General features: G+C 42.0%; 1 protein-coding gene across 3 annotated transcripts in view; it reads left to right on the forward strand.

The window, feature by feature from the left end:
* The window catches only part of rad54l2 (RAD54 like 2), a 122,109-nt gene that overhangs the window by 84,971 nt on the left and 20,898 nt on the right, over positions 1-16,240 (forward strand). For all 3 annotated transcript variants that reach the window (XM_043708511.2, XM_043708510.2, XM_087994516.1), the window contains 4 exons: positions 529-647; positions 4,163-4,278; positions 12,491-12,590; positions 14,435-14,640. In XM_043708511.2, the coding sequence (XP_043564446.1) occupies positions 529-647; positions 4,163-4,278; positions 12,491-12,590; positions 14,435-14,640 (541 nt within the window). The remainder of the gene's footprint in view (positions 1-528; positions 648-4,162; positions 4,279-12,490; positions 12,591-14,434; positions 14,641-16,240) is intronic.

Genomic DNA, 16,240 nt, shown 5'->3' on the forward strand with positions numbered 1-16,240 from the left:
TCCCGATTCAATCTCTGGGTGGGGTGAAATGTCCAAGGTTTCCACAACAGGGTTGCGAACTGAAATTTTGGGGTCATGAACTGTAAGGCAGCAATGGCTGCATTGGAGCTCTGACTGCTGACTGTTGCATGCCCAATTTAAATCCTCAGTAACTTTAATAGTGGGCATGCTGTAATGGCCAATCCTCGAAGCCTGATTTCTGTCTGGAAAGTCCTGTGAAAAAGGAGGTATTGTCACAGGTCTGGGGCCACAGCAATCTTTCAAGTATCAAAATGAGTTCACGGAGAAAGGGATAAAAAGCACTGTCTTTACCTTTATTCATGAATTGGATTTTGTTGCAGAAATACAGTGGCATGTCACTTTCATAGAGCCTTTCTCCTCCAATCCCAAGTAGCACTATGAGCCTTATTCCAATAATAGCCTCAGCTAGCTGCCTATTTACTTTGCTCATTATGCTCCCCCTGTGTAAAACACGATGTGATCTTTTAAAGACTAACAGATGAATTAATTTGACTGTTCTCTCCTTAGGCTAAGGATGTTTTGGCAAACTACCAACCTGGCTTGCTAGAGAACTCTGCAAAAATGGTCCTACTGTTTGAGCTGATAGAAGAGACCCTGAAACATGGGGATAAGATCCTTGTGTTTAGGTAAGAGAACATTAAGGAGAATAATACAGGAAAAGCAAGTGTCAGTTACAAGTTCCCCTTGAGAACAGCTTTTGTTTGGTTTCCTCTGGAAGATGCTAACACAAACTGGAATATGGTTCCGTAGGAACTCACTGGGTACCTTGCCATGTGCCCACTGCTTATGTTTGATTCTCGACACAGAACTGTTGGAGATTATTTTGACAGTGAGGGAAATATCACTGCTAAGCCTGATCTGGCCCTTGTCCAATAGCTGCACATGCTCACTCCCTAGCACACTGTGTAACTATGTGGCTTTGATGTTTTGACCCCTTTTCTCCTGGTGTTGCAGAGTCCAGCTGTTGCGTTATTCTAACCACTTATTGAGATGTGATAATTCAACAAACCTGGAGATGCAACATGAGACTTTACTGGTCTCTAGCTCTGCATTCTTAAATATTTCATTTAACTCTCAGGAATATTAGCACTGCTGCCTCATAGCGCCAGAGACCTGGGTTCAATCCCCACCTCAGGCGACTCTCTGTGTGGAGATTGCACATTCTCCCCGTGTCTGCGTGGGTTTCCTTGGGGTGTTTCGGTTTCCTCCCACAGTCCAAAAATGTGCAGGTTAGGTGAATTGGCCATGCTAAATTGCCCGTAGTGTTAGGTGAAGGGGTAAATGTAGGGGAATGGGTCTGGGTGGGTTTCTCTTCGGATGGTCGGTGTGGACTTGTTGGGCCGAAGGGCCTGTTTCCACGCTGTAAGTAATCTAATCTAATCTAATCTAATCTAATAGTAACTTTCACTGTACTTTGGCTGATTGGATTGAGGATGTAAGCAGGAACCCATCCCAAGCTAAGGTGGTCATTTTGATTCGGTTTCTTATTGTCATGTGCCTAGGTACAGTAAAAATTTCTATTTTGCGTGCAATACAGGCAGATCATACCATACAAAGTGCATAAGAGTATTAGAGCAAGGAGTGCAACTTCCGTCAAGATGGCAGCAGAGTAAGACGCTCCACCCAGAGCTTCTCTGCTCCACCTGTTCTTTTCCTTTTGTTTCTCTTTTTCCTCTTTTTTTTTGAGTAGTCCTGGAGCAATGCGCAGGGAAGCAGTCCCAGAGCGGTGCAGGATGGGGGAAGCACTGGGTCCCAAAGCAGCGTGGTATGGGGGGAGTCCCCGAGTCCAAGACTGGTGGGGTGAATTCCTGTGTCCTGGGATGGGGTAGGGCGAGCCCCTGAGTCCCGGGTGGCACAACTTACCTTGTTGCAGTGGAATGTCACGCTGGAGTCTAAGAGAAGAGCGGGACAGTTGTTGGACTAGGGCCTGGCCCGTGTGATCTGACCGTGTGCTAAGCTGCTGCTATTTGAAAGTCTTTGCCAGGCTGTAATGCCAAGCATCTAACTATGTTATAACTACCTTTCTTCCAACTTTTTTTTTAGATGCTAAGTAATGCCACTACTTTTCCTTCTATTTTCTGTTTTATGTTCAAGATTTGTACCTGGGTAATTGCACCAAAGATGGCGCCATTGTGAAACTCTTCACTGTAGTGCTGTACTTTTGTACTGGAGTACACATGGCAATAAAGCATATTCAATTTTATTCTACAATGTTACGGATGTAGAGAAGGTTCACAAAGACTGAAATTAACATTAAATTTAAAATTTGAAAGGCCCATTCGGAAATCTAATAACAGTGGGGAAGAAGTTGTTCTTAATCTGTTGGTATGTCTGTTTAAGTTTTTGTATTTTCTGCCTGAAGGAAAAGGTTGGAAGAGGTTATAACTGAGGTGGGAGGGATCCTTGATTATGTTAGTTGACTTCATAAGACAGTGATAAGTATAGATGGCTGGCTGGTTGCTTACATGATGGACTGGGCTGTGTTTGTGACTCTCCGTAGTTTCTTACGGTGTTGGGGAGAGCAGTTGCCGTACCAAGCCAGGATGCATCCGGATAGGATGCATCGATAAAAATTGGTAAGAGTCTTTACGGTTGTGCCAAATTTCCTTAGCCTCCTGAGGAAGCAGAGGCGCTGTGTGTTTTTGACCCTCACATCGATGTAGGTGGACCAGAGCAGATTGTTGGTGATCATCAATCTTAGAAACTTGACACTTGATCACAACCACCTCAGCACCATTGATATAGACTGGGGCGACTCCTCTTCCTTCCTGAAGTCGATGATCAGCTGTTTTGTTTTGTTGCTGCTGAGGCAGAGATTGTTATCGTTACACCATACTGTCAAGTACACTGTCTCTTTCCTGTGTTCTGTCATCTCATTGTTTGAGATCCGGCCTACAACGGTGATGTCGTCAGCAAACTTGTAGATCTTGGGGTTGAGGTGAGTGAGGTGTAGGGGTATGTTTTATTCATTGTTTATCAATGCAATATGTTTATCAATGCAATCCAGCGTTGTATCTGACTAGTGACACTGTGGGGACTTCTCTGTGGCTTAGGTTGGGGAATTTAAGATTGATTGACTCTGACAAGGGCATTGGTATGACATGAGAATTCATTGGTAATATTTTACTCTTGGGTACAACCAATCCCAGTTCACCAGTGGGCAAATACTCCTCCCATTTTGATAATGTTTCACACACCAGGAAAGTTGTAGAATGCTGCTCTAAAGTTGGTTGGCTGTAAGCTTCTGTAAAAGGCTTTGATAGAGGTGAAGAAGGGAAGATCAGCCAGGGTACCTAACCCCTCTTCTCGGTTCACTAATTTCTGTTAAAAAGGACAGGTATGTGGATGTTGGATGGAGGCACTCTTGAAGCAGATTGACACACTTCACCAGTTCTGATCTCAGTCATTTGAGGCAAGCTGTCAATTAGCTCTAACTGGCTTATTTTTATACCTGAGTCCTGGAGTAAAGTTGCTTAAAAATTTAACCCTTAGAATCATTCCCTTTTTAATGAACTTAATTTTCCTTCTTTGTTTTACTTACCTTCATTTCAGCTTGCAGGAGAGCTTAATCCTGTGACTAAAAATGAGCAACTTTCAATGTCTCCAATTGCGTATGACTAACCAAACAAGACATGGATGATCTCTTACAGGGGTCTAGACAGGCTGATTTGAACAGTGCAGACTGAGGTACACTAGCTACGGAGGGTGGGGTGGATGGAGATCTGTCAGTACAGAACAAGGCACAGATCTATGGCAGTAGAACGAGGTAGGACATTACTGGGTCTGCTGCATGAATACCACGATAGAACAGGATGACTACTTTGTTCAGAATGTCAGTATAGAACAACTTGCAATACTGTAAGAATACAGTTCTGTCAGTGCTGACAGTAATTTGAAGGAATTAGCTAAGTGTATTACAAGAGAAGTGTCATGGGCAATATGAATAGTGTATTGGATTAAGTATTGTACCAGTTTTCTGTAAAAATGTAGCAAGTATGCTGCTTTGTTTTCCTCCCAGGTTATGATTGTTTAAGTGGAAGTTTGACATTGAAGGCATTGGTCGTTATGGGGATCTTGCGTTTTTGTCTCATGAAGTATTCACTACTCTTGTCTGATTTTCTTTATACCCTCTGTACTGCAGCCAGAGCCTTTCTACGCTCTCAGTCATTGAGGAATTTCTCGGAAAGAAAATGATGCCAACAAAAACAGGCTCTGAGGAACCTCTACAACCATGGATCCGAAATGTTAACTATTACCGTAAGCATTGGTGGGACAACGCAACAATCTCTGTAATTGAAATCAAAGGGTAAAAGACTTAAGGTCTTGGATATTTGAGTATTGCTGATAAAGGGTTCATTTTGTTCAAACTTTCCATCTTGCGTTTGTCAGGAAGACTTGGAAGAGTTTCAGATTACCAAGGGAAGTGTCCCTTTACTTTGTTAATTCTGGCAAACTGTCCTGGTGAATGCAAGGTTAAGCAGTTTCTAAAATATCCTTTTTTCAGCAAGTTCTGTACAGTACAGTTGGTTCTTCTATAACACGTGTCTCTTCATCGTGGATTAAGTTTAAACCGATTGAAGAATTTAGACCGTTATTTGTAGAAAGCGAACTTTGTTGCCTGCATTGGCTACAATGTGATTCCAGCCCCATTAGTTGATTTTCTTAGAATGCAAGATCACAAGAACCGAAGTGTCACTACTGTACTACCAAGTAACTACTTGCATAATAAGTTGAGTCTTAACATTTTTGGGATCATTTTTGGACAGCAGTGCCATCTAGTGGATAAGTGCATTCACCATTCAGAAAATGTGAAGCCAGAATTATTAGGTGAGTGCAGATATGACAAGGTTATGAGATTAGGGAGGAGAATAAAGATAGGGAAGAGCAAGGCCATGGAGTGATTTGAAATCACGATAGACACTGAGAGCAATGGCTTCAGTCTTTTCAATGTTAAATTGGAGGCCATTTCTGTTCATCCAGCAATGAATAGCAGATAAGTATAGTCTAATAAGTAACATTGGAGGAATCGAGCGGTGAAAATAAGAGTCGTAGAGTCCTACAGCAAGGAGACAGGCCCTTAGGCCCAAACTGGTACATGCCGACCAAAATGTCCATATACGCTAACCCCATTTCCCTGCACTTGGCCTATATTCTTCTGAACCTTTCCTATTCATTCATTTGCCCAAATGCAGTTTAAATGGTGTTAATGTACCTGCCTCAACCACTTCGGTTGGCAGCACATTCCAAATGTGTACCACTCTGTTAAAAAAAAAAGTTGTTCCTCAGTTTCCCTTTTATTATTTCCCCCCTCGCCAGAAAACAATGTCCCATAGTCCTCGATTCCCCAACCCTGGGAAAACAATTGCATGCATTCACCCTATCCATGCCCCTCATGATCTTATGCACTTCTATAAGATCCTCCCTCCGTGTCCTAAGCTCCTAGCTTGTCCAACCTCTCTCTATAACTCAGACCGTTGTGTCCTGGCAAGACCCTTATAGATTTCTTCTGCACTCTTTCCAATTTAATAACATCCTTTCTATAGCAAGATGACCAAAACTGAACACAGTACTCCAAGTGCAGCCTCACCAATGTCCTATATAACTACAACATGACTTCGCAACATCTATACTCAGTGCTCTGACTGTTGTGCCAAAACCCTCCTTCACTGCCCTGTCTATCTGTCACTCAACATTCAGAGAACTGTGCACCTGAACTCCAAATTACCTCTGTTCTTCTACACTCCTTAATGTCCTACCATTCACCATGAAACTCTTACCTTGATTTGACTTTCCAAAATGCTACGCCTCAAACTTATCTATATTAAACTCCATTTGCCATCTTTTGACCCACTTTTCCAACTGATCAAGGTCATTGAGTCCAATAGCACGGACACAGGCCCTTTGGCCCAAACTAGTCCGTATCGACCAAAATGTCCAACAATGCTAACCCCGTTTTGTTTGGCCCATATCCTTCTAAACCTTTTCTCTCCATGTGGTTGTCCAAATGCCTTTTAAATGTTTTTAACGTGCCCACTTCAACCACTTCTACTGGCAGCTCATTCCACATGCGTACCAACTTCTGTGTAAAAATGTTGCCCCCTCAGGTTCTCCTCTATTCTTCCCCCTCTAACCTTAAACTGATGTCCTCTAGTCCTTGATTCCCCAACCCTAGGAAAGAAACTGAGGTCCTGCTGCAATTTTTGATAATGTTTCTCACTATCCACGATACAGCCTATTTTAGTATCATCTGCAAACTTACTAATCATGTCTTGTACATTCTTGTCCAAATCATTGATATAGATAACAAACAGCAATGGGCCCAGCACTGATCCTGAGGTGCATCACTAGTTACAGGCCTCCAGTTTAACAAGCATCTTTCCACTAATACCTCCACTTCCTACCATCAAGCCAATTGTGTATCCAATTTACCAGCTACCCTTGGATTTGATGCAATCTAACCTTCCAGAGCAGCATACCATGTGGAACCTTATCAAAGGCCTTACTCAAATCTGTATAGACTACATCTACTGCCCTTCCCTCATCAATCTTCCTGGTCACTTCATCAACGAATTCTGACTAGTTTGTGAAGCGTGATCTCGCACGCTCAAAGCCATTTTGACTACTCTAGTCAAACTCTGTCTTTCCAATGCATATATATCTTATCCCTCAGAATTTTCTCAAGTAACTTATTTACCACAGATGTGAGGCTTACTGGTCTATAGTTCCCAGGTTTCTGTTTGAAGCCCTTCTTGAATAAGAGATTAGTGTTGGCTGTGTACGTTTGAAAACTAACATTGTGCTTTCAGATGTGGTGAACGAAACCCAAGACAGGACTTATATAATTAATGGTAGGTCCCTGGATGGTATTGTAGAACAGAGAGACCTAGAGGTTGTGATGATACTGTCACTTTGATTAGATTCCCTACAGTGTGGAAATAGGCCCTATTGCCCAACGAGTCCACACCAACCCTCTGAAAAGTAACCCGCCCAGACTCATTCCCCTACCCTATATTTACCCTTGGACTAATGCACGGTGAGCAATCTAGCACAGCCAATTCACCGTTGGATTGAGGGAGGAAACCGGAGCATCCAAAGAAAACCCATGCAGACACTGGGAGAATGTGCAAACTCCACACAGACAGTCGCCCGAGGCGGGGATCGAATCTGGTCCCTGGCGTTGTAAGGCAGCAGTGCCAACCACTGAACACCATGCTGCTGAAGATTATTTTAAGATGGTTATATAAGGTTACTTTAAAAAGGTTATGTTGTCCTTGGTTTTTTTTTTCAAGAGAGGTGGTAAAGGCAGAGGTGCCAAAGGGTCTGGGAAGAGGCTAGTTTAACAATGGAAGGGGAGTGGCCAGTTCTCCCAGTTCAAGTTCCTTCTAGCTTGTTTTAACTGTAGCAGTCACTAGATGAGGGTCTCCAGGGATGCTGCAAGCTTCAGTAAAGAACTCCTCTGATCTTCTTTTGAAATCTCTTTGGATGTTGCTCCCTCCTGCCTGTAAGAATCTGTATTTGAATTTACCTTTTTACCAAGGGGTGTGTTTAAGACGTTACTGTATTGGAGCAATTAATTAGTAATATTTACTGTATCTAGTCAGCTAAGTTTTCCAGTAGTTACGTTTTTCTAAATTTGGTTTTCTTTTGTTCATGTTTCACCTAGTGTTTAAATAAATTCTGTTTTGCTTAAAGCCAAGTGGTTTGACCAGCTGCACCACACCTGGAATATCCACTTCACATCTGCCTTTAAAATAAGAAAAAGTTAGGGTCTAGGCTATCTTCTTAAAATATTTTGAGGGGGTCTGGCCTGATTAAAGTTAAGGTACATAATTCCTTGAAATTTGTGTCACAGGTAGACAAGGTGGTTAAAAAGGCATTTAGCATGCTTGCCTTCATTGCTCAGACCTTGGAATATTGCAGTTGAAACAGCATGTTGAGGTTGTACAGGATGTTGGTGAGGCCTCTTCTGGAGTACTGGTCACCCTGTTATAGGAAATATATTATTAAGCTGGAGAGGGTTCAGAAAAGATTTACTAGGATTTTGCCAGGTATAGAGGATTTGATATAAAAATAGACTGAAATAGAGATGTTCATCACGGAAACAGACCCTTTAGTCCAGCCCGACCATGCCGACCAGATATCCCAACCCAATCTAGTCCCACCCGATCCATATCCCTCCAAACTCTTCCTGTTCACATACCAATCCAAATGCCTTGTAAATGTTGCAATTGTACAAGCCTCCATCACTTCCTCTGGTAGCCCATTCCACACACGCACCACCCTCTGCGTGAAGAAGTTACCCCTTAGGTCTCTTTTATATCTTTCCCCTCTCACCCTAAACTTGTGCCCTCTAGTTCTGGACTCCCCAATCCAGGGAAAAGACTTTGTCTATTTATCCTATCCATGCTCCTCATGATTTTATAAATCTGTATGAGGTCACCACTCAGTCTCCGACGCTCCAGCAAAACAGCCCCAGCCTATTCAACCTCCCTATAGCTCAGATCATCCAACCCTGGCAACATCCTTGTAAATCTTTTCTGAACCCTTTCAAGTTTCACAACATCCATCCAATAGGAAGGAGACCAGAATTGCACGCAATATTCTAAAAGTGGCCTAACCAATGTCTTGTACAGCTGCAACATGATTTCCCAACTCCTGTACTCAATACTCTGACCAATAAAGAAAAGCATACCATAATGGAATTTTTTTCACTAGAGCGTAGGAGGTTGAGGGGTGACCTTGAGGTTTATGAAATCATGAGGGGCCCAGATAAGGTGAATGATGTAGTTTTTATTCCCCTAGAAGTGGGGGAGTTGGAAACTAGGGGCCATGTTTTTCAGGGTGAGCTTGCCAATTGGGTACATAATTGACTTAATAGCAGGAGACAGAGTGGTCGTTGACGGTTGCTTTTCTGACTGGAGGCCTGTCACTAACAATGCTCCACAAGGGTCAGTTCTGGGCTCTCTTTTGTTTGTCATTTATGAGAATTTAGAAGACATGGTGAGTGAGTTTGTGGACAGCACTAAAATTGGTGGCATAGTAGACAGTGAAGATGGTTTTCTAAGACTGTAAAGGAATCTTGATCAAGTAGCTGAAAAATGGCAGATGGAGTTCAATTTGGATTAATGTGAGTTTTTGCATTTTGGTACTACAAACAGGTCCTTGGTAATGTTGTAGAACAGAGAGGGGGACTTGGAAGGTCAGGTGTATAATTCTTTGAAGTTTGCATCACATATAGACAGTGGTTAAAAAGAGCGTTTAGCATGCGTGCCTTCAGTGCTCAGTCCTTTGAGTGTAGGAGTTGGGAAGTCATATTCTAGTACAGGACATTGGTGAGACCTCTCCTGCAGTATTGTGTCCAGTTGTGGTCGCTCTATTATAGAAAGAATGTTATTAAGCTCAAGAGGGTTCAGAAGAGATTAACCACATGTTGCCGGGTATGCAAGATTTGAGTTATAAAAAAAAGGCTGGATAGGTTGGGAGTTTTTTCACTGAAGGTTTATAAATTTATGAAGGGTGTAGATAGGGTTAATGGTAGGTATCTTTTCCCTAGGATGGGGCATTTCAAGTCTAGGGTGAAAAGAGAAAAAAATGTAAAAAGCCATAAAGGCAAATCTTTTTCAGAGGGTGGTTCATATGTGGAATGAACTTAGAAAGTCGTAGATGCAGGCACAGTTACAATGTTTGAAAGACACTTGGTAAAGTATATCAATAAGAAATTTTGATGAGATATGAGCCAGGAATGGACGGTGGGACTAGTTTAGTTTGGGATTATCTTTGGCATGGACTAGTTGGACTGAAAGATATTTTTCAGTGCTGTATTACTATGTCTCTGTCATCAAGGGGTAGCATGTGGATGAGAACTAGGAGAGGGCCAAAGTTGGTCTTTGTGGACAATCAGAAATAATAGTGGGAGGAAGAAATGAAGCCATTGCAAGTGATATCTTGGCTACAATTAGATAAGAATAGAACCAGTTCCATTTTAGCATTTCACTTTGATTCTGAAGAGGACCAGTCTGATCTCTTGCAGTTTTTTAAGTGATGAATATATGTCATTAATCAGGAGACAGAAGACCTGGACTAAGTATTTACAACCATCTTCAGCCAGTGATGCTGAGTGGATTATCCATTTTGACCTACTCCTGAAATCCCCTGATGCCATTCTTCAGAAAGTTCACTTTGCAGCATATGATATCAAGGTATTGAATAAGAGCAAAGGAGAAGGACTGTGATAAAACAGAGGTCAAGGGATTTTAAACAACAAACAATTTTGTGATGGAGCAACCAAAGAAATGTGCTAATGTTACGTGTGGATACAAAGTTTGTGTTCAGTACAGATTGTTAAACAAAAAAACAACTGAATGGAACACAACGAGAAACAAGATGAAGACTGACTCAGCCAAAAAAGGTTTTAAAAAAAGAACAAAAACTTTTTGTTGTTCCCGTTTCCTCCCCACTCCCAATGACTTAACAACCCATAAATTTCTACATTTCTGATGCGGGGTCATTGACCTGAAATTTTTCTCTCCTCAGATGCTACCTGAGATTTCCCACCTTTTTTTGTTTGTATCTCATAACTGCTTTCTGGGCTGGCAAATGCAGGAGAGCAAAAGCTGTTATGCCCAACAAGGGCATGTCTCTAGCACGATTACTGGAACAAGACATTGATAATCCTAATGGGATGCAAAGTGGGAGTTAATCTCATGAGCCCTCTGTGAGCTAACTGCCTGAAGATTAGATCGGATGTCCTGGGGAGCAGTGAACCACAAGGTGGCTTTGTGGACTTTTGATGGAAATAGGGAGGAGTTAGCTTGAATGTTTCCCTTGCCAAGGGACAGTTGAGTAAGTGATTGACATAAACTTCCCAGAAATAAACAACAAAATAAGGAATGAGAAAACAGACTCTCGAGAGGGAAAATCAAAATTTCAACAGCAGAGAATTTCTCATGGTAGATTGGTGATTCTTCATACTTTAGTGAGCTCAAGACGCAAGTCAAGAGAGGAGAGCATTTAAAAGTTATGTGCTAGCTCCGGTAATTTTGGTTAGCTCAAGAAGACTGAGTTAAACAGAAGAAACTGGAATTTCCAGCCTCACCTTGAAAGAGGCTAGTGCTTCCTGATTATAGGGAGAAGAGAGCTGTTGTATCAACAGACAAAGATTGTCACTTCCAATCACAGAGATGAGCTTCATTTATCTGTTACTCTGATTCAGTCCCAGTTAACTGTTGTCGGGAGTCTTGACACTTCAGTCAAGGAGATCGGCATTCTCCTATCTGTTTATCTAATCCAGGCCTAGTAAACTGCTGTGAGGATACTCAGTGCAAGCCAAAGAGATAAGGAACTCCTGTTTCCATCTATTACAAGTAGAAGATCCTTTATCCAGCTGTTTTTCAGAATTCTGAATTTTTCGGTTTTCAGAATAGTGACAGTTTAATGGTGAAATTTTAAAAAATCTTACTGGAGAAGCAGACTTCTAACTAAGAACATGCTTGGCCATGTCACATCTGAGTGACACGCATTGAGTGGGTGTCGACTTGGGGGCATTCAGAGAAACCCCAGGCCTGTCGGTGCTTGGCCACGCCCCCCCCCCAACATGTTGGCACTCATCAAGGGGTGTCAACTTGGAGGCACACACAGAGGAACCCAAGCCTGTCGGTGCTTGGCCATGTGCCCCATGTCACATCCGAGGGACACACATCGAGTAGGTATCAACATGGGTTAAGTGTTTGCTTGCCAAACAACCTTGTCAATTAGAAAAAAAACTTCACAAAAAGACTTTTGGATTTCGGAGCTTTTCAGTTTTTGGATAAAGGATCTTCTACCTGTACTGTAGTTTGGGGCCATTTTTGCCTGTTATAGATCATACATCTTTTCTATCGATTTGGATTATGTCATATCTAAAACTGTTACTTCCTAATAAGCCAACTTTTTAAATTTCTATACATTCTTTTGAGGGTAATCTGTGGCTCCTGAACTCTAAATCTTGCAAACAGATTGTTACAGTGGTAAATATTGCCAAAGCTCTAGTGTAGCCCTTTGTACTGATTTTCATAATTGGCTAAAGAGCCACAAAGTGCAGATTTTTAAAAAAAATTCTGTAGTTGTTATACTATGGAAAGTGTGGTGGACACAAACTCAGTGAAACTTTGAGTAGATATCTGCAGGATCATGAAGTATAAAACTGAGCATTGGAACTAATTAGAATTTTCATAATGCAGTGCTTCATAGCCAAGTGCTGACCTTTCTGTCCATCTCAACTAACCTTTAATTATTTAAAATCCTCACTCACATACTGTGTAAATCTGCATTTTGCACAGTGAGCACTGAGAACCTTTTCTATCCATGATGAGATTTTGAGATATTGCTGCAGTTTTATCTAACTTAAACTTATTTGGTCAACAGTTTGTATTAAAACATGCAAGTAATATTTTGTCTGGATGTTTTATGAAATTTTCCTCTACTTTTCCAGGACTGGATGGAAGCACCTCTGCAATGGATCGGGAACGGCTGATCAATCAGTTCAATGACCCTCGCAATACTAAAGCTAATCTCTTCCTGTTGTCTACACGGTGAGTGTGGTCGGTGAAATATTGATGGTTTGACTTCAATTAGATGATATTAGTGTGATAACCCTTCCTTTTCTGTCAGACTGTGTCACCTGCCAGTGCTGTTGGAAACTGAAGATATATTTAATTTACAACTAGGTCATTGCTAAGTCTGTGGATTCACCTTTTGATGTGTCATCGCAAGTGGCCTACCTGTAACTCATCGCTCAGAATTAGCAGGAAGTCAGTGCCAGTTGTTTATCCAGCCTCACGCTCTGGAACTAGACTTTTTGTGGTTTTGTAGCATTATTCTAAATCCCACATTCTTTCCGGGACTGCTGCTGTCTTCCCAACACCGTCTGCCTCAATCTGTTCACAGCTGAATCCTTAAGCATGGCTTTATTAGTCCATACTTAGTGTACTCCTTCCTAATCTCGACCCTTCATGACCAAAATTCTGTATCCTCTCCTGTATGAAGTCTTGTAAAGGCCCATTATTTCTGTTGTTCACTCACTGGGAGGTATACACTGTGGTTCCCAGGGATTAGTACGAGGGCCGTTACTTTTCATGTAAGTTAATGATCTACACTTGAATGTGCAGGACACAATTTTGAAATTTGCAGCTGATGCATAGAGACTTTGAGGCCATTGACAGAGAATGGGCAGATATCAAGACAGATGCGACTCAATGCAAGGCGGGTGAAATGAGATATTTTGGACAAAAAGTGCAATTCCAAAAGAGGTGCAGCTTTAGAGATCTGAGGACATTTACACAAATTGCTGAAGAGCAGATTGAGAAAGGGTTTAAAAAGACGTGCAATGTTCTTCGTTTTATATACAAAAGCAAGAAAGTTTTGATGTATAAATGCAAGATGTTACCAATGTTGGAAATCTGAAATAACACCAGAAAGTACTGGCAAAGTTATTATGACTTAATGTTAACTCTCCTTTTCTCTTCAGCTGTTGCCAGACCTTCCAATTGTTTCCAGCACTTGCTGTTGTTAGTATTAAAAATTTGATGAACCCTTGTAAAACAGTGAACTTCTATTAACTTGGAGTATTGTGTTTGATTCTGGTCATCAGACATTAGGGAGAATGTTAAGGCTTTAGCGAAGATATAAAAAAGATTTGCAAGAATGGTTCCAGGAATGGGGGGACTTGAATTACCTGGACAGTTGGAGAGCTAGAGTTATTCTTAGTGAAAAGAGGTTGAGAGGAGATTTGATAGAGTTATACAAAATGGTGAGAAGTCTGGACAAAGTGAAGACAATGTGCACTCTTGATGGAAAGGTGGAAAACCAAACAACAAGAACTACAAGGTGAATGGTTTAAAGAAAAAATACTGAAGGCATGTAGAAAACATTTTTCCAGCAGTGAATTGATAAGTTCTGGACTGCACTGCCTTTAGGAGGGGCAGAATCAATTGGGGTTTTAGAAATGGAATTGGGCAACCTCCAAAAAAGTGGCAATTTACAGGGCTGTAGAGAAAAGGCAGGGGACTGGGAACTAACTGGCTTATTCTTATGCAAACCAGAAATCATGATTGTTCTGAGCTGTTACCATTCTATGATTCCATGCTCCTCTAAGTCATTGCCCAAGGTAAAACTCAAGCTATGGCACATTCTTGTTATCCTGAATAGAGCGTAACATGATGGTATTTTGTAAGTGTGATTCCTCACCTTCCTGAGACTTCCCTTTCTTCTGCAATATAAGGCTTTTAAAAGCTAGGTTTTACATTACCAGACTCGACCTCTTGAGTTAGCCTGACAGGTTCTTCACTTGTGTTCTTAATTGAAGTAGTTATGCAGTAGTTTGTCCCGAGGTTGACAGTGATGCTCAGCTAACTGTGGCTGTTTCATTTTTCTAAAGAGCTGGCTGTTTGGGAATCAATCTGGTTGGGGCCAATCGAGTGGTGGTGTTTGACGCTTCCTGGAATCCCTGTCATGATGCTCAGGCAGTGTGTCGTGTGTACCGCTATGGTCAGAAGAAGCCTTGTTTCATATATCGACTGGTTTCTGACTACACCCTAGAGAAGAAGATCTATGATAGGCAGATCTCAAAGCAGGGCATGTCTGGTAAGAGTGCCGGGTTTAAAATGGAGATTGTTGTTCGGATAAAATTCAACTATCTGAAACATTTTCTATCTCCTCCCCCTCTCTCTCCCTCCTGTATGTGTGTGTTCCTTTCCTCCCCTTCACTCTCTTCCCCCAGCATAAGGGGTCACTTTATGAAAACATTAACTGTGTTTTCCTTTCTGAAGATGCTGCGAGACCTGCTCAGTTTCTCCAGCACTTAGTGTTTTCGTTTCAGATTTCCAGTGTCCACCAGTTCTTTGTTTTTGTTATATTATGATGAATTAAGAATCATAGAATCCCTTCAGTGTGGAAACAGACCTCTCAGCCTGACAAGTCCACATCGACCCTCCAAAGAGTCACCCACCCTGACCCATTCCCCTACTCTATTCTCCTACATTTACCTCTGACTAATGATGCTTCTAACCTACACATCCCTGAACATTATGGGTAATTGAGCATGGCCAATTCACCCGACCTGCACATCTTTAGATTGTGGGAGGAAACCAGAGCACCCGGAGGAAACCCATGCAAAAACGGAGAGAATGTGCAAACTCCACACAGACAGTCACTCGAGGCTGGAATTGAACCCGTGTCCCTGGTGCTGTGAGGCAGCAGTGCTAGCCACTGAGCCACCATGCCACCCCAAAGGTTTTTTGATGCAGATCTAAGATCTATTAAAAATGATCAGCGTTCTTAAAGAGTGCAATTTCTGAGGGGTTCATTCAGTTATAGAAAATAGTACATATTAGTCAATAATCCAAGGTTGAGTAAATATTTTGATGGTGTTCATAAAAAGTCCAATTAATAAAGCAATATCCCAGTTGAAATGGGAATTTTAATCACAGTGGTGGCTTTCTTCCAACTGTGAGGTTTGATGGGAATGAAGCAGTTTATTCCCAGGAGGAATTACAGCGCTATTAGGCTGGAACTAGGGTGCCAAAATTGGGATCAGATGTTCAAAAGGAAATGCACGACAGAAGTGTGGAGGTTGTTTAGGAAGCAATCGCTGACAGTGCTGGACGGGTTTGTCCCACTGAGGCAAGGAAGGGATGGTAGGGTGAAAGAACCGTGGGTAACAAGGAATGTGGAACATCTAGTTAAGAGGAAGAAGGAAACTTACTTAAGGTTGAGGAGGCATGGATCAGACCCGGCTCTAGATGGTTACAAGGTACCCAGGAAGGACCTGAAGAATGGACTTAGGAGAGCTAGACGGCATGAAAAAGCTTTAGCAGGTAGCTTTAATGAAATTGCTAAGGCCTTCTACACTTACGTGAGGAACAAGAGGATGGCCAGAGTGAGGGTGGGGCCAGTCTGGGATAGTGGAGGGAACGTGTGCCTGGAGTCTGAGGAGGTAGGGGAGGTTCTTAATGGATATTTTGCTTCAGTTTTCACTATTGAGAGGGACCTTGTCATTTGGGAGGACAGTATGAAACAGGCTGATATGCTCGAACAGATTGTTAAGAAGGAAGATGTGTTGAAAATTTTGAAAAACATGAGGATAGATAAATGCCTTGGGCCAGATGGGATATACAGAAGGTTACTACAGGAAGCGAGGGAAGAGATTGCTGTGCCCTTTGATGATCTTTGCATCCTGACTGTC

The sequence above is a fragment of the Chiloscyllium plagiosum genome, unplaced genomic scaffold (genome assembly GCF_037043375.1).
Source record: "Chiloscyllium plagiosum isolate Xiang-an unplaced genomic scaffold, Cpla_swu_hap1 HiC_scaffold_14, whole genome shotgun sequence".
NCBI classification, from domain to species: Eukaryota; Metazoa; Chordata; class Chondrichthyes; order Orectolobiformes; family Hemiscylliidae; genus Chiloscyllium; species Chiloscyllium plagiosum.